Genomic DNA, 21,735 nt, shown 5'->3' on the forward strand with positions numbered 1-21,735 from the left:
TAAACAGATTTTTTGTCACACAGGCTAAATATATAATATATATTTTGGTGTGCTGCAGAATTTTAGTGGTTAGTTTATGTGTGCCATGAGATAAAAAAGGTTGAAATTCACAGATCTAAATATCACTCATGGCTCAAAGAACTTCTCTTTTATAAAGATTCCTGGTTTCTGGTTCAAACTGCTGGTTTCCTTTATTGAAATACTATTGTCCCAAGAGTCTTTATCACACAGTTTTGTTTTTTAATAATTTTTAATGGTTCTCATTTATCTACATAAATCAGTAGTAAGCTAATCAATAGAAATAAGGCTTTAATACATTTTACATTTCCTGCAAAGTGTTCAGCACAGTACTAAAGATACTATAGGCTCTCACTAGATTTTGCCTATTGCATGCATTCTCACATTATATAAAGAAATTTTATATAAAATTTACTGTATGTTGCTATAAGTTATATACTTCTATTTATTTCTACATAGAAATCACAGACATGATCTTTTACAGAATATAAAATAAATTTTTTAAGGCCTTGTATACATCTCAGAATCAATGTGTTCAAAATGCAAAAAATGCTAGGTGAATAAGGCCATGCTTCCTACTTGTTTATTCCCTACTCAATGATACCTCATCATGTATTTTCATTATTACATTCTTTGTAAAACAGAAAATAAATATAGTGGGATTTTCTTCATAGTAACACAGGGAAATAATTTTTTCCTAGTTTAGCTAATTTGGGTTGAAGAATGTCAAATAATGTTAGAGGTTTCTATTGAGTAGAAATTTTATATCTATCTAGTTTGTTTAATTTTAATATCTAGACTAAAGCCAAAATAAGACTTGCTTCTTACCTTAGTTCTGTGCTTTGTCTTCTGCTATATATATTGGTATTTACTGATATGGATCTATTGATACCCTCTTTGATGATTGGCTTCATATAGTGTCATTATTACTATTCCCTATATTGTTTTATTTTTATAGATATCAGGCCTATAATATTCCTAAACTATCATGCCGAGAAAAATATTATTCTGGTTAAATTATAAACTAAATACACATTTTATTAGCTTCTAGTGAAATATTAAACATGAATATTCGATCAACAATTGCCAAATATGAGGGAAACAGAAAATAGAAATTAGACATATGTGTTTATTTTTGACATATGCCAAATAAAATTAAGATTTGTCCTATGACTTACTAAAGGGAATGACAACAAAATGATAAAGGTTTGTTTACATTCTTTTTTTTTGTATCTTTAGAAGCTTAGCTTAAAACAGCCTACAATCAGCACACAAAAATTCCTATGGGTTTTTCTTCTTCATTTTTCAAAAAACTGATGTATCAGAAAAATAATCTATGTTTTTGGCCTGAGCCATTATGTGGTTTGTCCAAGTTCTCTAGCTCTCAGTCACATAAGTCTTACCACCTCCAAGTAGCCTGGCTTTTGTATGTGTGTGTACTACTGCACCTCCAGATAATTCCTAATAATTTATCTTCAGAGGAAGATAGATTACTTAGAGTTTTTGCAGAGAAAATGTCTACACAAAGAGTACCCTTAATACAGGTCAGATATGTCACAGGACCCAAACTACATAAAAAATACCACCATGTTCCCTTTTTTCTCCCAGCTAAAGAAATAACTCAAGAGAATTACTACTATTAATCAAAAGGAAACACATTGATAAGATGGAAAGCAGAAAGTCTTTCTGCTTTCACACAAAGACTTACTTTTACACAAAGAAGTTGCCTTTATTAACTGCATGTGTACTTCCTGATTTGACTACATTTTTACAACAAAGCTAAATACCTTTGAAAAGGAATGGAAACTTTCAGAAAAAGTTTTTATTCCACATATAATTACTGTCCTTTTCATAATACTGTTTTACCAAAACCATATTAGGTAATATTCCTGTAGGCTTTGTAAAAGGATTTGATGAGTTTTCTTAAAAAGCCTATTTTAATGCAACTAGAAAAAGGACAAATAATCACACAGAAACAAGTGATCACATACCAACTGCTGTCATGTAATCCCAGCGTTCAATGAGGCACATGTTGAAGATGAGGTGATCAGATGTTTGCCCTTGGCCAATAAGAGAAATCTGCCTCTCCAAATTCTGGCAAACAGACGAAGTCCAGCCAACAAGAAACCAGAATACTACCAGGAGTATTACTGCCAGCATCCTCATAACCCGTCCACCAGTCATGTATGGAATCCTTTGGGCTGTTCGTGAAAGAAACACTTTCAAAACCCTGGAAAAGCAAAACATCAAAACATTAAGGGAAATCTAAAAATCAATAAAATTCTAAAATATTTCATTTTTCTAGGTGAAGCTTAAACCCATCAACATCTACTTACGCAGAGTTTTTTAAATTGTTGTTCAAGTACATTTGTCTCTATTTTCACCCTACCATGTCCCCCCAGCCCACCCATCCCCACCTCCTACCCTTGAACCCACCCCCTTTGGCTTTTTCCATGTGCAGGGTTTTAACATGAAGAAAACCAGAAACAGTATTGCTTTTATTTTCATTTAGCTTCATTATGCTTTATCTTCCAATAGCAGAACAAATATCCTACATTACACATGAGTGGTTAAATAGATTTATATAGAAGGAAATCCTTTGAATATGTGTTAATAGTTCAAGAAAATTTCTCAGGACCATAGAAAGATCCATAGGCGGCAGCATTACTCAACCGGGCTTTCTGAAGGATCAAAAAAAAATAGTCCTGAAAGTGAGTAGTTGTATTTTATAATATTACATGGTCAAGAACTTGCTTGAATCAGTTAATTCCTTTACAGTAAAATGTTATAAATGGTATTTTCTGAAAACCATTTAATATGACCCCCTCAATAGTCATTTGATTATGGTACCAAAATAAAAATGAAATAAGTGGGACATTTAAAAACTAGGGTAATTGAATATGAGCATTGCATTAGGAAAGAGGGTTGGGATGGCGTATAAGAAATGTAGTAATTTTGAATATTTTTGGTTATTTTCTTATATAGATGACTTGAATATCAGGGTTGAGATGAATTAAATAATATCTAAGAACTGTTCTGTCTCTAAAGACTATGATACGGTGAAATTTAACCTTACTATAGAGATCCATCCACCCACACTTTCCTTAATTGCACCTTCAGAATATTCTTAGCTGATTTTAACTCCTACTTTCATTCTCATATTTTGTATTACAAAATTGTTACTTGAATAAATAACCATGAATGACTTATAACACTATGAGGGTATTTTTCATCAATTTCCACAAAGCAAAAATTTTAGGGAATTCATTCCCTAACTCTTCTATTCCCTTCTCCATCTCATTCTTTTAACATTTTATGAAGTATTCATCATAATTCTTCATAAAAATAATTATAAATCAAGAAATGAAACAAATACATCTGAAATAGTCCAGATGTATTATGTTATGTTTCTCTATATGTAGACCTTGGATAACTCTCATTGAATTAACACAACACATCCAGTAAAGAAAATTATTTTCTTGCAGATTTTTATTTATCCCTCATCTCATATCTTTAACTCAATTTTCCTTCAGCTAACACACAGGATGATATTATTTAATTTTAACATCCTCAATTTTTCTGTGTAACAATGTCAGAAAGACATTAGTATCAAATAAGAGTGCAACGGAAGACCTCTTTACTCACCACTGAACTAGCTCATGAGATTAACAGTTACTCTTCACTCCCCGTGCGGACGCAGTGAGCACTGCCAGGCTAGCACTAGCAGTGAAGGTGCCGCCTCTCTCGCTAGTGTGCTTCAAACACCTCTGCTCCAACCAGTGCAATTGCTACTTCCTAAGAAGCAGTTGTATTCACCCCCAAATTATGCCCATTGCTATCATTTTATATAATGAAACTAAGTCATAAATAAAATGATTATCAGGACAAAAGGATATTTATTTGTATAAAGTCTATATTGATTACTTTGATAAGACTCCATAATGGTAAGTGACTGAAACAAGCTGTTAACTGAGGGAAAAGTGAGTAAATTGTAATATATTGGGGTGGTCAATAAACTTAAAAACTAGACAGACTTAAAAAAAACTCTTTAGAGTTTCACTGCTATTTAAAGAACAAGCATTGTGAACAGTAAATAATGCTACTGGGGTGATTTGTGCTAGAAAGGAACAATAGGATACAAACATCAGATTCATAGTCAAAGAAGAGGCCTCATTTCAAAAAATATTGGTGAATTATTGTTTGTATGTTTTAAATTGCAGTGCCTATATACTCCTGTACTTTCCTTCTGCTTTAAATATTATCAGCTAATTGACCAAGTACTAACCCCATAAAAAGGCTTCTATTATCAGCAAATCAAAAAATTCAAAGAACTCAGAAATGAAAGAAATTTCTTGGACAATTAATATTTTGCCAGTGCCAGTCTTATTTTTTGTAGGATAAGCTTTCAGCCACTATGTGCACATAATTGTTTCTGGTTGAACCTAGATGAACTCTGAATGTTGGATGACCAGAACCTCAAAAGAGGGAATCTGACCCATTTGTTTGGTCTTCAATATTTTGGTGGGAGAATAAAAGAGAGAATTTTTTCACATCCTAGCTTCACTCATTTTGAATATGAAAAGCATAATTGGAATGAACAAACATTTATACAGTGACAACCATATGCTAGGTATCATGCTGGACAACACAGGAGCATAAGTTAGTGTTTTTGTCTTCTAGAGCTTACAATTAAACTAGAAATAAGTGTGCAAACACCTGACTTCCGCCAAGATGGAGGCATAGGTGGAAACACTGTGCCTTCTCCCACAACCAAGTTTGAATACAACAAAAGTTTTGGAGGACTAGGACACACCCAAAGACCAGAAAATGGAATTATACGAAAGTCCGACAACTACGAACCGTTCAACGGGGATGGTTGAACGGTTATGGTAAAAATTTGTTATGGTAAGAGAGGCGAGGCGGAACCAGCAGCGGAGCTGGGTCGGGCAGGACAGATCCCCCGACCTAGGCCCGCAGACAGCCCGGAACCAGTCGGGGTGTGAGGCAGACTGACCGTGGTCGTACATTCACCCACAGTGAGACGGACCACGCAGGCCTCAGGGGGTGAACCCAGTGGTGGAGGAGGGCTGACAGCGGTGGCACACTCGCGTGCAGTGGAACGAAACGCGTGGGCCTGGTGATGGTGGTGGCTGCGGTGCCAGTGGGGGTCGCAGCAGCAGGCGGCAGAGGGAAGCCATTGTCCCCCTTTGACCCCGCCCCCACATACAACGTCAGGCTAGCACTAGCACTGCGACTGAGTTGCCCTGCTCTGGTGAAAACCTAGGGCTCCAATCCTGCTACTTAACAGGCATGAACAGCCCAAAAGATGGTACAAGAAGAACTCAAAGTCCCAGAGCCAATAACTCTAAGCGACCGAGAAATTGCCAGCCTCTCAGAAGCACAATTTAAGACACTATTTATCAGGATGCTCACAGAACTGGTAGATTACAGTCACAAATTAGAGGAACATATGAAGGCTAAACTAATTGAAATGAAGGGAAATGTCCAGGAAACCAATAGCAATGGAAAGGAAACTGGGACTCAAATCAATGGAATGGACCAGAAGGAAGAACAAAACATCCCACCAGAAAGGAATGAAGAAATGAGAATTCAAAAAAATGAGGAGAGGCTTAGGAACCTCCAGGACATCTTTAAACGTTCCAACATCCGGATTATAGGGGTACCGGAAGGGGGAAAGAAACAGCCACGAATGGAACACTTATTTGAACAAATAATAAAGGAGAACTTCCTCAGTCTGGCAAAGGAAATAGACTTCCAGGAAATCCAGTAAGCTCAGAGAGTCCCAAAGAAGTTGGACCCAAGAAGGAACACACCAAGGCACATCATAATTACATTAGCCAAGACTAAAATGAAGGAGAGAATCCTAGAAGCAGCAAGAGATAAGGGGACAGTCACCTACAAAGGAGTACCCATCAGACTGTCAGCGGATTTCTCAAAAGAGACCTTACAGGCAAGAAGGGGCTGGAAAGAAGTATTCCAAGTCATGAAATCCAAAGACCTACAGCCAAGATTGCTTTATCCAGCAAAACTTTCATTTTGAATGGAAGGACAGATAAAGTGCTTCTCAGATAAGGTCAAGTTCAAGGAGTTCATCTTCACCAAGCCCTTATTATATGAAATGCTAAAGGGACTTGTATAAGAAAAAGAAGATGAAAAATATTAACAGTGAAAGGACAGCAAACACACAGTTATTAACAACCACCTAAAACAAAAGCAAACCAAGAGGACAGCTAGAACAGGAGTGGAACCATAGAAATGAAGAACACATGGAGGGTTAGCAACAGGGGAGTGGGAGGAGGAGAAGGGGGGAGAAGGCACAGAAAATAGCATAGATGGTAGATAGAAAATAGATAGGGGGGAGGGCGAGAATAGTGGGGGAAATATAGAATCTAAAGAAATTGGGACACGTGGTTATAAACTAAGGGGGGGGAGAATAGTGGGGGAGGGAGTGTGCGGGTGGAGGGGAATGAAGAGAGGGAATGGAACAACTGTAATGGTATAATCAATAAAATATATTTTAAAAAAGTGTGCAAACACCTACCATATAAAACAGCATATATTATATGTTGTATATAAGTAGTAAGCCTACTAAACTAACAGAATAGTTGTTATTTATCTGGGCCTTGATGAATACCAATAAATAAAACCAGAGGAAAGTGAACAAGATACAGGGAGATGTTTTAGTTGAAGGGAAATCACATAACAAAGTAAAAAGCAAAGAATTTTAAGTTGTCATTGAGGGATAGTGGTTGGAACTGTCTGACAAGAAAAGAAGTTTTCTTCTCAACCCACAAGAGCTCCTAGGGATGTTTCAAGTTACTATGAGGGTTTTTCATCAGGCTGAGAACCACTCACTGCTTCAGATTTCCTTGCACGGCCAAGATGTGGAAATCATTTATTGTTCTGATACTTGAAGATTTTCACTACCTGCATTGAAACTCTAAACCTGAAAGACAACTAATAGTGGATTTTAAAAATAACTTTAAAATATTTCTTTAAAATACTTTATTTCTTAACCTGATGAGTTTATCTTTTGCAGAGGAAATCCATATAATCCCAGTTTGATGACTTTCAATAAAGAAATTCCACTTTCAAATTATCAGACTTTTTTATGCCCTCCAGATGACCCTTTGGATAATTATTGTAAAGTCTGAGATTTCAAGTTTGTCATAGTCCCCATAAGCTCATTTCCAGAGAGGAAAAAGCAAAGCAAAATCCTCATGAGCTCTTGTAATATTGTTTTTATTAGTTTTCAAAAACTAGGAAACACAATAACACAATTCTGCACTTTCATCTAAGTATTTTAGGATATTGGCTTTTGTAAAATGGAATAAGATGCATTCTGTAGCGTTGTCTTAAAATAAAATGAGAAAAATTTGTCATATCTTTAAAAAATGACCTCTTGTTAATTTATATGGGCTCAGTCCCTAGAAACCAAATTCTAAAAATGAAATCTTTAGGCATGTCTTGATATGAAATACAGCTGTATAAAAATATAATTATTAAACTTATACAAATTATTTTTTCTATTGCTTTTTTCATAGATTTTTATGCTACCATCTGTTAAGAAGTTCTTACTATTTCTGAAGGATAACTAACATATACAAGAAGATGACAGGAAATTCTCAGAACTTTATCTACAAATGTATTTAAAGTATATAGTCAATTCTCATTATTAGTAGTAGATAAATTTATAGAAATGATGTTGGAATTATTTTTAAAAATGAGGCAGCTGAGGAAGTGGTTGTCACTATATTGTCTGTCTTTATGTTTTCACTTTCTACACATCTGATTTGAGCTCATAAAACTCCACTGTAAGAATCTGTACTTAGGTTATCAATTACCTTCTGCAAATACAGTATCTAATTGATATTGGTACTCTTTATTGTATTTGATCACCCTCCAGCTTTTGGCATGGCTTCAGCCATGTGTTTCATTTTATCATATTGTTTTGATTTTCTTCCTGTTGAGGGCAAAGGGGAACTAGCCAGAACATAGCTGTAAGGAAGCAAAAGTTGTTTTGCTAACTAATGCAAAGAGGCTCTGGGACACACCCGAAGAACAGGGCGTGCCAGAGCAACGGTCAGTCAGGCATATAGCCATATAGACAGTCACTAGGGGGAAAAATTTTACCCCTGAGCATGAGCTCAACTGACCAATCAAGTAAAGGAGCACGAGCCAGTGCATGAGTTAACTCACCAATAATAAGTAACCCTATTGTGCCCCTGAGCCAACCGCTAACCGCCACATCTGCTTCTGTATCCAGCTTGCTTACGCGCCTCTATAAAACCCTAAGCCTGTAAGCGTTTGGCGTGACTCTCATTTGCAGCCCTTGCGGGCACCGTGTCTCCGGACACTTTGGAGAGTTCGCCCCTGCGCAGGTTAAACTTGGCCAATAAAGTAACATCTTTGGAACCCCGAAAGTCTCCGACATTTGTTCTCACGGTTTTGAATGCAACACTTCCTACTCTTCTCTATCATACATTCCTCTTCTTCAGTCTTCCCCTTAAATGGCAGTGCTCCCCAGCGACCTCCTCAATGCAGCTATCTTCTGTTCTTGCTCTACACACTACACTCAGGAAACTGTGCCTGCTCCGGTTTCACCTCCCACCTTTTAACTTTGTTGATGGCTTGCTTTGTTGTGTAGAATCTTTTTAGTTTGATGTCGTTTCACTTGTTTGTTTTTGCTTTTGTTGCCTTTGTTTTTGGAGTCAGATCCAAAGAATCATTGCCAAGACTAATATTAAGGAAATTACAGCCTACATTTCCTTCTAAATTTTTATAGTTTCAAGTCTTTACTCCATTATGAGTTAATTTTTGTTTATTGGTTAAGATAGTGGTCCGGTTTCATTCTTTTGCTTGTGGCTGTTTGGTTTCTCAACTCCATTTATTAAAGAGACTATCTTTTTCCCATCTATATTCTTGTATCCTTTTTCACAGTGGATGACTGTAAGTACATAGGCTTATATCTGGATATCCCATTCTGTTCTCTCTGTGTCTTTTTATGCCAACGCCAAACTATTTTGATTAAATAGTTTTGTAATACAGTTTGAAATCAGAGAGTGGGATGCTTAGATCTTTTTTTCCCCTTAAGATTGCTCTGTCTATTTAGGTTTTTTTTTCTGGTTCTATACAAATACTAAGGTTTTTGTACTTCTGTGAAAAACGCCATTAAAATTTCAATATAAATTGCACTGAATCTGTACATTACTTTAGGAGATATGGATATTTTAGCAATTTAATTCTTTGAATCCATGAGACAGAGTATCTTTCCATCTGTCTTGGTCTTAAATTTCTTTCATCGGTGCCTTAGAATTTTCAGTGGAGCTTCTTTGTTAAATTTATTTCTAGGTTTTTTAAAAATGTAATTGTAAATGGATTATCTTCTTAATTTCTCTTTCTGACAGTTTGTTATTGGTGTACAAAAACTAAACATATTTTATATATTAATTTTGTATCCTAAAACTTTACTGAACTTATTTATTAGTTCTAATACTAATATTTTTGTGGAGTCTTTGGGTTTTAAAAAATATCTATAATATCATGTTATCTGCAAATAGTTACAGTTTTACTTCCTCCTTTCCAAGTTTGATGCCTTTTATTTGCTTACCTTGATTAATTGCTCTGGCTAGGACTTCCAATACGATGTTGAACAAATATGGTCAAAGGAGGCATCCTAGTATTTTTTCTAATCTCGTAAAAAAAACTTTCAGCTTTTCAACAGTGAGTATGTTGTTAGCTGTGGGCTTGTCATCCCATGGCCTTTTATCACATTGACATACATTCCCTATATCCATTTTGTTGACAGTTTCTATCACACACAAATGTTGAATTTTGACAAATGATTCTTGGGCACCTTTCAGATGATATGATATTTGACCTTTATTTGTCACTTTCTTCATAGTATCTTTAGATGCAAAAAAGTCTTTCATTTTCATGAAGTCCAATACATCTATTTTTATCTTTTGTTGCTCATGCTTTTGGTATCTCTCCAAGACTATGAATATTTTTATTTTGTTTTTAAAAATTTTACAGTTTTAGCTCTCACATTTAAGTCTTTGGTACATTTGGAATTAATGTTGTATATGGTATAAGGTAGGGGTCAGTCATTATTTTGCCTGAGGATATCTGGCATTGATCTAGATGTCCCTCCTATGCTTCCTATCACAGTGTCTTTATTGCAGAAGCTTTGAAGTAAGTTTTAAAATCAGAAAGTATGACTCCAACTTTGTTCTTCTTTTCTAAGTTTATTGTTAAGGCTATTGGTCCCTTTGCATTTCCATATGAATTCTAAAACCAGTTTACTAGTTTTTGCAAAAAAGGCAGCAGGGATGGATTTTAAAAGGGAATAGACTGCATCAATTTGAGGAGTATTGCAATTTTAAAACAGTATTCCAAACCATGTATTTTTAAAACAGTATTCCAACCATTCCAAATCAATGAATTGATTTTTGCATGTTGAACCATTTACATGGATTGATTTTTACATGTTGAACCATTTACATACCTGGCACAAATCCCACCTGGTTGTGATGTAATAATCCTTTTTGTAGGTTGCTGGATTCTGTTTGCCAGTATTTTATTGAGCTTTTTGTATCTATGTTCATAAGACATATTGGTCTGTAGTATTGTTTTCTTGTAATCTATTTGTTTGGTTTTGGTATCAGGGTAATACTTGCCTCTTTGAATGCACAGAGTAGTGTTGCCTTATCTATTTTACTGGATGGATTATAAAGAACTGACATTAATTCTTCTTTTTTTTTTAAAGATTTTTACTTATTTATCTTTAGAGGGGAAGGGAAGGAGAGAGGGAGAGAAATATCAACATACGGTTGCCTCTGGTGTGCCCCCTGCTGGGAACTGGCCTGCAACCCAGGCATGTGCCCTGACTGGGAATCGAACCACGATCGTGTGGTTCACAGGCCCACGCTCAATCCACTGAGCTACACCAGCCAGGGCCCCAATTCTTCTTTAAATCTTTGGTAAAATTAATCAGTGAAGCAACCAAGTACTGCAGCTTTGGTGGGTAGGGGGATGGGGGCAGATTTTTGATTACTGGTCAAATGTCTTTACTTATTTCAGGTCTATTGAAATTTTCAATGTTTTCTGAGTTAGTTTTAATAGTTTGTGTCTATCAGGAACAGCTGGAGTAGTTGTGCTTGTAGTATTAAATTCCTTGTTAGTTCAACTTCTATCTTTTGGACTAGTTATCTAAATTCTGGGTAATAGGCATAAAGATAACCAGAGGCCAGGTGGGCCCCTGGAATATTAGAAGAAATGCAACAAGATTATCAATAGTCATGTTTAAAGGAAAGTAGTCTAAATAAATGAATTAAAAGGTAGGGATTGTCAGATTAGATTTTTTAAAAGCAAGGCCCAACTAACTATATGTTTGTTTGTGTGGGTTCTTTTAAACAACAAACACCCTTTAAATATGACAAAAATAAGTTAAAAGTAAAATGATGGAAATAAAAGATAAACGATGCTAACTCCAATCAAAAGAAATCTGGAGTTGCTGTATTAGTATCAGATGAAGTAGATTTCAGAACAAAGAATAGGACCAGGAATAATGAAGATCAATGCATAAGGATAAAGGAATCAATCCATGAAGAGGACAAAAAAAACTCTAAATGTTTATGCATCTAAGAACAGAACTTCAAAGTACATGAAGCAAAAACTGAAAGACATGTGAGGAAAACAGGCAAATAAACTTTCAAACAACTCTCTAAATATTAACAGGACAAGTAGAGAGAAAATTGTTAAGGATATAAGAAACTTAAGCAACATTCTTGACCAGCCTGAAAACAGCAGATGATACATTCTTCCAAGTGCTTATGAAACCTTTACCAAGAGACAAAACTTGGGCCTTAAAACAAGTATCAATAATTTAAGAGGATTCATATCACAATAAGTATGAGCCGAGAAATCAAAAACAGAAAGATTTGTGGACAATCCCTCAATATTTAGAAACTAAATAACACCTCTAAATAACCTATGGGTCAACAAATAAATTCAAATTACAAATTGTTTTGAACTGAATAAAAATGAAAACATAACTCAGGTGTTTTGGACTGGACACATGCACAAATGCTGGATGAGGGGCAGCAGAGTAACCAGAGTACAGGTGAGCCAAGCCGCCGGAGCATCTGAACGGACGTGGGTGTTTCCAAACAGTATCATAAGCTGGCCTTTGCTTTTGGGCTGAGACAGAGCAGGCGGGTGATGGCAGCTAACAGCTTGCAGAAGCAGGCTGTGTCACCTTGGCTTTAAAGAAGCCTGGCTGCTCTTCTTTTTTGCTTCATGAACGAACTGATTTCATTTTCCACTTATTCTCTTACATGTACTTCAGATTAGGAAAAGAAATATTTCCACTTGAGCACATACAAGATTTGCTAGTTAGTAACAAAGAACACGAGGATAAAATATTTATCAGCTGTAGCCTAAGAAGTACTAATTCAGAATTACTAGATAGATTTTTATTTGTAATTTTAAAGTTGATTGACACACAAGTATATACGCATTTATACAAGTGGAAACCATAACAATGCAGGCAATAAAAAATTCCATGTTTCAAATTTGACACATAGCCCCTAAATTGTATATTATAATGCAAGCCTCTTTCTAGAAATATAAACATAATATACCCATGCTATACTGAAATTAGGAGATATGCAAAAGAAGAAGCTTAATATTAAAAACTTTGAATATAGATGTTATACAATAGTTGTATTTCCATGTTACATGTTATAAAACAAGTCAATTAGGACATCTGCTGTCAGACAAAATAAGTAAAGCTTTATGTCTTTTTAGTTCTGAGTGAGATGTGCTCCTATTTTATGTCTAATGGATTATATGAAGAGACAATTAAAAATAAATTTTGCTTTTACTTATGATTTTTAAAATATTTTATTTCTTTATTTTTAGAGAGAGGGGAAGGAAAGGAGAAAGAGTGTGAGAGAAACATCAATGTGTGGTTGCCTCTAATATGTCCCCTACTGGGGACCTGGCCTGTACCCTAGGCATGTGCCCTGACTGGGAATCAAACCCGTGACCCTTTGCTTCACAGGCCTGTCATCAATCCACTAAGCTACACCAGCCAGGGCTTATTTATAATTTTTAAAAAGGTATCCATTGATGGTAAAGGTTCTATATGAATACAGACCTCTAGCTAAAAACTCATTGTTAAGAGTCCAGTGACTTCAAATCTTTCCTGTTTCATTAAACATTTTTTAATGGTAAAGTAATTCTAGGGAAATTGTTTAAATATCAATCTCACAAAGCCCAGGTTGATACTTAGTTAGTTATAAAACAAAAAAAGAGAAAGTAAAGTTACTTGAAAATCTAATTTTTTCAAATGCTTAGAGATAAGTAGTTCTGAAACATAAACTTGAAAATGTTATTCTCTACAACTTTGTCTTTTTTTATTGTTGTTCAACTACAGTTATTTCCATTCTGCCCCCGACTATCCCCTGCTCCACCCATCCCCACCCTTTGGCTTTGTCCATGGATGGAATTGGAGAGCGTTATGCTGAGTGAAATAAGCCAGGTGGTGAAAGAGAGATACCATATGATTTCACCTATAAGTGGAACCTAATCAACAAAAGAAACAAGCAAGCAAAATATAACCAGAGAAATTGAAATAAAGAACAAACTTACAATTTCATCTTAAGGATGTCATTTTTCTCTAGAGTACCTAGTTATTTTTTTTCTGTCTAGACTTCCATTACTTATTTCCTAGTATATGCAAGGCATGGGTATGTGAGGTAAGAGTCAAATATTTTCTAATTTACCTATGAAGCTGAGTAACATTTGTTGGCTTTGGAACTTACTTAGTTTCCTGCTGACGAAGTTACTTCAACTTGACCAAACTTTAGTCAGGCTCCTCTGAGACCTCTGCTCACCCTTTGTACTTTCTGGTCTTTGCACTGCCCATTTTAACAAGACTCTTGTTAAATAAGTCAGTTCAGAAGAGAATTCTCCCACTCTGATACCTGAGATCATCTTGGCCTGCCTTCAGCAAGAAACATGTCAAGTTGGTTTAGCCAGAAATTTTCTTTCACATCTGATGTTTCCACTTAGTAATTTTCTAATTTTCCATCTACTGAACCACACCTTACTCCCTGACTATAAACCCCCACGTTTCTTTGTTGTACTCAGGGTTGAGCCTAATCTCTCTCCCCTACTCAAAGCCCCATTACAGTTGTCCCTCTGAATTCTTTACAAATTCTACAGGAAGAGTCAGATTGAAGTTTTTCTGTAACACTGTCTAAACAGTACACTTGCTGGCAGAGAAAGAGACCCTCTTCAGAAGATGAAGAATGAGACCCTTTAATGTGGTTCTTAAGAACTGTCACTGTAAGTAATTCTCCATTTGAAGGCAGTCAGCCAGTAAAAATGAGAAATCACAGTGAACTCAGCACAGAGTGCATCTGAAGTACACATCACCAGCATCTATACGGCACAGCCTTCCATTTTCTACTCAGAATGCAACGTACAGTACACAGCTACGTGTCCAAAGGCCACTTTCTTGGTACATTATTTTGACTGTGGTGGGTAACTGGATAAAACAGTTTTAAAATTGTTTCATGTTAAACTCTGTGGGTCATGATTTGAGGCCTTAAACACCATTTATTTGTGTGCTGGGATGAATGCAAGGTCTTTTAGAAGAGTCTTGTGTCTGCTGATTGGCACTTGCTTAGCCGCCTAGAAACAAAGGTTATTTTTTCTTTTGTTTTACAAATGAGGGCTAACCAACACCTGATTAATACCTTTGTCAAGGCAGATTGGTCTGTATTTAATAGACAAAGTCTAATAACTATACTTCAGTCATTGGCCCCAGGCTCCATCTCAAACTCCCTGCCACCCAGTGGTTATCACACATGAAGGGAAAGGCAAAATCTTCATTTTGTTGTGAGCTTTTAACTTGCCTCTATAGCAGCATACTCGCTTTTCTAAAAAGTTGGATATTTTAATCATATTTTATGTATACTTAAAGAATACATTCAATAAATAAAATAAATATCATCCTGTCACTTTTCAAAAACTATTAGAAAAGAAATATATACACACACGCACACAGGGGTAGGCAAAAGTAGGTTAATAAAAATAATTAATACAGTAATTAATATATAATTAAAGAATAAACTTTGTTCACAAATAGGTTTATAGTTGTATGTATGCACAGTTTATTCTTATATTATTTATGTATTAATTATTGTGCATTATACTGTGCATACACACAACTATAAACCTACTTTTGAACAGAGTTTATTCTTGAATTATTTATGTATCAATTACTGTATTTATTATTATTATTATTAGCCTACTTTTGCCCACCCCTGTATATAAACCTTCCCACAAAGTGTAGAATATTTGATGCTAATGAACACAGCAGAGAAAGCAGCTGTGTATTGCGCTGCATTCAGAGCACAGAGTACTGAATAATGCATAAAGCAAAATCCCTAGTACAGATCCAGAAGAAGACTTTGTTGCAGCTTGCTTATATATTCACTTTAAATATAGTATAAAAAGTTTTTTTTCTCTTAATTAGACTTAGAAAAAGGAAAGGCAATCTGTTTTCAAAAACCATATTAAAAAGAATAAGAAGATGGTCTTTTAGCATTAAGTTTCTTAATCTCTTCACCCCCTTTCATTTAAAATATTTCTTCATTTTGCCTTCTGAAAAATATATGAAGCTTTTTTAACTGTTTTTTTAATTGTTTAAATTTATTGTTGTTCAGTTATAGTTGTCCCAGATTTTCCCCCTTGTTCACCTCAACCCTGCCCCCCTCACTCCCACAATCAACCCCCTCCCCCATTGACTGTGCCCATGAGTCCTTTATTTGTGTTTCATTGCTTGGCCCACCATCCCCCCCCCATTATCCCCTTCACCCCTCCCTTCTTATCACTGCCAGTTTGTTCTTTATTTCCAAGTTTCTGGCTCTATTTTGCTCATTTGTTTGTTTTGTTTATTAGGTTCCACTTATAGGTGAGATCATATAGTATTTGTCTTTCACTACCAGGCTTATTTCACTTAGCATAATGCTCTCCAGGTCTATCCATGCTGTTGCGAAGGATAGGAGTTCTTTCTTTCTGCTAGGTAGTATTCCATCACGTAAATGTGCCACAGTTTTTTGATCCACTCATTTACTGATAGGCACTTAGGTTGTTTTCAGCACTTGGCTACTGTAAGTAATGCTGCTATGAACACTGGGGTGCAGAGGTTCTTTTGAATTGGTGAAGCATTTAACCAGACTCATCAAAAAGAGAAGAGAGAACACCCAAATAAGTAAAATCAGAAATGAAACAGGTGAAATTACAACCAATAACACAGAAATACAAGAGATCATAAGAAATTCCTATGAACAATATACCCCCAAATTTGAAAACCTGGGTGAAATGGACAAATTTCTAGAAATATACAATCCTCCAAAACTGAGTCGTGAAGAAGCAGAAAGTCTGAATAAACTGATATCAGCTAATGAAATTGAAGCAGTAATCAAAAAACTCCCAGCACACAAAAGCCCTGGGCTGGACAGTTTCACAGAAGAATTTTACAAAACATTTAGAGAATAGCTAACCCAGATTCTTCTCAAACTATTCCAAAAAATCCAAGAAGAGGGAAGATCTACAAACTCTTTTTATGAGACCAGTATTATCCTAATTCCAAAACTAGACAAAGATACAACAAAGAAAGAAAACTACACATTGTTATCACTGATAAACACAGATGTAAAAATCTTCAAAAAAATATTGGAAAATTGGATTCAGCAATACATTAAAAAGATCATATACCATAATCAAGTGGGATTCACCCCAGGGGTACAAGGATGGTACAATATATGCAAGTCAATAAATGTAATATATGCACTTCACGTAAACAAAAGGAAAGACAAAAATCATACGATCATATCAATAGATGAAGAATCATGAGATAAAGTAAAACACCCATTTATGATAAAAAACACATAGCAAAGTAGGAATAGAGGGAGCATACCTCAACATAATAAAGGCCATATAAGAGAAACCTATTGTCCAAATTATACTCAATGGACAAAAACAAAAAGCTGTCCCCCTAAGATAAGGCAAAAGACAAGGGTGTCCATTTTCACCATTTCTATTTAACATAGTATTGGAATTTTGAGGCACAGTGATGAAACAAGAAAGTATCTAAATTGGAAAGGAGGAAGTAAAGCTGTCCCTGTTTGTAGATGACATGATGGTGTACACAGGAAATCCTATAGACTCCACCAAGAAACTACTTAACCTAGTAAATGAATTTGGCAAAATAGCAGGATACAAAGTCAACATTCAGATATCAAAGGCATTTTTGTATACTAACAATGAAATATCAAAAGCAGAAATTAGGAAAAATCCCATTTACTATAGCAACAAGAAAAATAAAATACTTAGAAATAAACTTAACCAAGGAGGTATATGAAGCTTTTCTGAGCCTAGCGACATTGCCTTCCTAAGTTTCTTAAAACCAACTGACAACCAACCAATCAACCAACCACAGACCCAAACAACTCACCCACCCACCAATCAATCAAGCAACAGACCTAACTTAACAAGTATTCTCTGAACCAGTATATCCATGCAAGTGCTAGACGCTCTTTTAGATCTGCCCTGCATCTCTCATGTACTAAGTCACACGTATCTCTAGTGACTGAATGCAGTTTCCTTCTGTAAATGAAATGTCTTCCTTCTTACCTACTTCAGCTCCATTTTTCCTTATGATCCATACTAAGCTGCTAAAACACGTACCATTCTTTCTAGTCCCGAAGAGGAATAAATAGTTTAAGATTCAAATACATTCTTTTACATTGCCCTGGCTGGTGTGGCTCCATGGACTGAGCGCTGGCCTGTAAACCAAATACATTCTTTTACATAAATGGCCTGCCAAGGAAGTGGGACCGTGGGGCTGGTGTACCCAGAGTAAGGTAACAAAGTGGCCCGTTTGTCTGTAAAAAATTTAAGGCAATAATAAAGGCAATTAAAAGTTGGTTCTCTATTATTTCTCTCCCCCCTCCTTTGGGTACAGACATTTTGTTCTTCATTTCAATGTCTCTGGTTGTATTTTGCTTGCTTATTTGTTTTGTTGATTAGGTTCCACTTATAGGTGAAATCATAGGGGATAATGGGAGAAGGGCCATCAAGGAATAGGTATAAGGGACACATGAACAAAGCCCAAGGGGGTAGGTTCGAGGGTAGGAAGCAGCAATGGGTGGGGTGGGGGTTATGGTGGGGTGGGGATTGTGGTGGGGTGAAAATGGAGACAACTGTACTTGAACAACAATAAAAAAAGAAAAAATAGTTGATTTTTTAATCACATGTGATGATGATTCTAAATGTTAGTAATAAAATACCCCTCCCTGAAGGGGAGGAAAACTCTCCCCTCTCCCCCAACTTATCACATTCCTGTGTTGCACTGTTAATAAACAAGGACTCTTTTGTAATTTTCCTGTGGATTGGTATTGGTATTTCCATTGGATGTATGACTCTCAAAAGTGGGAGATTTGCTAAAAGTGAATAAAACCTTTAAGTTCTCATGTCTAATATTATTTGTGTGACAAGATAATGTTTTGTTTTTTAAAAATATTTGCTTCAAGTTTTCAGAGCTACTAGAATTCTGTAAACACTATAATCAGTCAGTGAGAGACCAGGAGGTAATGAAAACATACTCAATAATTTTATTAAGCCTTCAGTGAAATGGCTGAAATAAAAACGTAAGTCTTTCTTGCCTATTGTACTTTCAAGGGACTTTAACAGTCATTTTATATATCAGTGTTGATCATTTCCTTAAAATTTTCTGCCTAGAGAGGTAGGACTTAAAAAAAAAGTCATGATCCCTGGCTGGGTGGCTCAGTTGGTTGGAGTGTTGTCCCATACGCCAGAAAGTCACAGGTCAATTCCCCATCAGGGCGTGTGCAAGAAGGTAACCAATCAGTGTTTCTTTCTCACATAGATGTTTCTCTTTGTCTCTCTCCACCCTCATTCCTCTTTAATAAGCAATGAAAAAAATATCCTCAGGTGAGGATTAAGAAAAATCTTGAAATAAAAAATTAAGTTCCTATGCAAATGAGTCTATGGAATTCAAGGGACCTTATCACTTAGTCCAGGCTATCTGATTCCTCAATCAACTTTGGCTCAAGTCCTCTAAAGCCTGGTTCTTTAGCTTTCCTTTTAATTCTGTGACTTCCCTATATTCCTCCAGTGAATTTCCTTTTTGATTAATTTAGCCATAATTAGAACTTGTGGTCTGCAATCAAAAATCCCAACTTGAAATATTTACATATGCCCCAATCAAGCTTAATCTCTAGAACAACTTTAGAAGTGAAGTGAAAAAAAACCCCAGATTCTCATATTTTAAAGTTATTTACACTTGGTTGTATAAATAATTGGTAGCAAAATTGAAATACAAATTTGGATTTGTTAGGATTTATGTCTTCCTATCATGCCACTACAAAATCTCAAGAGTTGAATGCTTTGGGACCACATGCTGTTTGACTCTATCAGATGCCCCAGCCAAAAACATTCCTTGCAGCTCCATTCAGGGTAACCATCCACCCACTCATTCACTTAGCAAATACCCAGATACAACTGACCCTTGAATAACACAAATTTGTACAGCATGGGTCCACTTATAGGTGGAATTTTCTCAATAAATACTGTAAATGTACTTGTATTTTCTCTTCCTTATGATTTTTAAATAATGTTTTCTTTTCTTTTGCTTGTTTTACTATAAGAATATAGTATATAATATATATATATATAATATACAAAATATGTAAAAATTAATCGATTGTTTATGCTCTTGGCATGGCTACCAGTCAACAGTAGGCTATCAGTAGTTAAGTTTTCTGAAGTCAAAAGTTATATGCGAATTTTTGACTTCAAGGGGTATCAGTGCCCCTAACTCCAGCAATGTTCGAGGGTCACCTATATATAATAGGTGCAAGGTGCAGCAATAAGAACAGGGAATACAAAGCTGGGTCAGCCTGTCACTTCCATCAGCTCGCTCACAACCGTCTGAAAAGCTGATTGTTCAGTTAACAGACTTTGTATTGGAATCAGTGAAATTTAAGCAGCATGGAAAAGAACAGAATATAATTTAAAGCCATATGGTTCGGACAAGATAAGAATAATTCAGCTCGTTAAACTAGAAACAGTTTCTACTCAATTTAAACCTTCAATAGTATAATTCTTCACTGCAATGACTTCTAAAACACATAGAGAAAAAAATTGTTTTATTTCCAGTCTTTAAAATAAACAAAAATATGATGAACTAATGTAGTGTACTAAATTTCAATCCTTGGCTTACCTCCCTGGAGATTTTTCTTGATATCTGCACACCAGCTAATATATTCTTTAAACCAACTTTTATTTATTGCTTTGAAACATTTTAAAGAAAACATATTGCTACTTTCAGTGAAAAACTGATAACGTATACACAGAAAGTAACCATGAAAATAAATACAGTGAACCAAAGTTAATAAGTTTTATCTAGATAGCATTGCATGGGAAAGCGCAGAGCCTGACTTGATCTGCTCCTTTTTGCCAACGAAGAATAACTGCTTGGCAAGTGTTAAAGACCTATTCAGTCCACACTAATTTTTCTCCTGGAAGTGATCAGAAGGATAGAAAGAGAACCTGAATGGAAGTAGTTTTCTCATTATATGATTCAGAGATACCTAATACTGTATTTCATTCCACCAAAAACAGCCTCTTGCAAACCATAGTGTTCCAGATACGTACTTGAGAACATATAGTGAGGTAGGAGAATATACATGTATTGGATGTGGACAGAAGTGATAAAAGCAGCTTCTAAGTCTGCAACTATCATTTTGATTCATTCACTCATCAACTAATATGCATTAAGTACCTACCAAGTGTCAGTCATTGTGCTAAGACCTGGTAAGACCCTCACTTCAAAAAGAAAGTAAACTAGATGAAAATGAAGAAGATAATTGAATAAGCAAACTTAATAGATGCTAAGTGCTAGACTCATAGGGAGAGAAGTCATTTCAAGTCTCAATAGGCCACCTATTCATTCGGAATATCCAGAAGTCTTATGGCTCCTTTACGTTGCCAATGATCTCTTATTTTCTTTAGTGAGTGACCACCAGTAAAAAAATAAAGAATAGCTATCATATAAGGAATGGAAATCAGTAGGTATTTGAAGAATAGAAGGCATACTTGAAGAATAAAGTATGCTGTCATGTGGAAAAAATAAAGTGGGCCTCGGAAAGAACATTCGAGATTGCTCTAATACTTTCCTATTCTAGGAATTAGAGGTGTATGATTTCTTAGCGTTAGATGCTAAGCAGATTTAAACTTGACATCATGAAATCCAGTGCAACATTCTTTGTACTATTTGATACACTGAGAGTTAAGGATATTTACGTTTTTCCAAAAATATAACCTAAGGCCTCCCCAGTAAATAAGTACTTCCCCACCCTCCCAAAAAGGAAATAAAATGGAAATTATGTAGTAGACAGTACAGTAATCACATTTTAAGAAATGTTCAAAGGAGATACATTTAAAGACAAATATACCACATATTATGGTGACTAAGATAAATTGTTGAACAAGCCATATTAAAATACTTACATTGAGAAAAACTTATGGAAAGGTTAGCATGGAAAGATGAATGGCTTTCTGTGGTTGTTAACCAGCTTCAAAGCTAATCAGCAT

The 21,735-nt window shown here is 35.6% G+C and overlaps 1 protein-coding gene across 1 annotated transcript in view; it reads right to left on the bottom strand.

The window, feature by feature from the left end:
* Positions 1 to 21,735, bottom strand: part of LOC118980457 (probable G-protein coupled receptor 158) — a 165,148-nt gene that overhangs the window by 14,981 nt on the left and 128,432 nt on the right. Inside the window, exon 5 of the mRNA XM_037037069.1 lies at positions 2,010 to 2,248. Within this exon, the coding sequence (XP_036892964.1) occupies positions 2,010 to 2,248 (239 nt within the window). The remainder of the gene's footprint in view (positions 1 to 2,009; positions 2,249 to 21,735) is intronic.

This window comes from Sturnira hondurensis, unplaced genomic scaffold, assembly GCF_014824575.4.
Source record: "Sturnira hondurensis isolate 20B ecotype Veracruz unplaced genomic scaffold, ASM1482457v3 Scaffold0022910, whole genome shotgun sequence".
NCBI lineage: Eukaryota > Metazoa > Chordata > Mammalia > Chiroptera > Phyllostomidae > Sturnira > Sturnira hondurensis.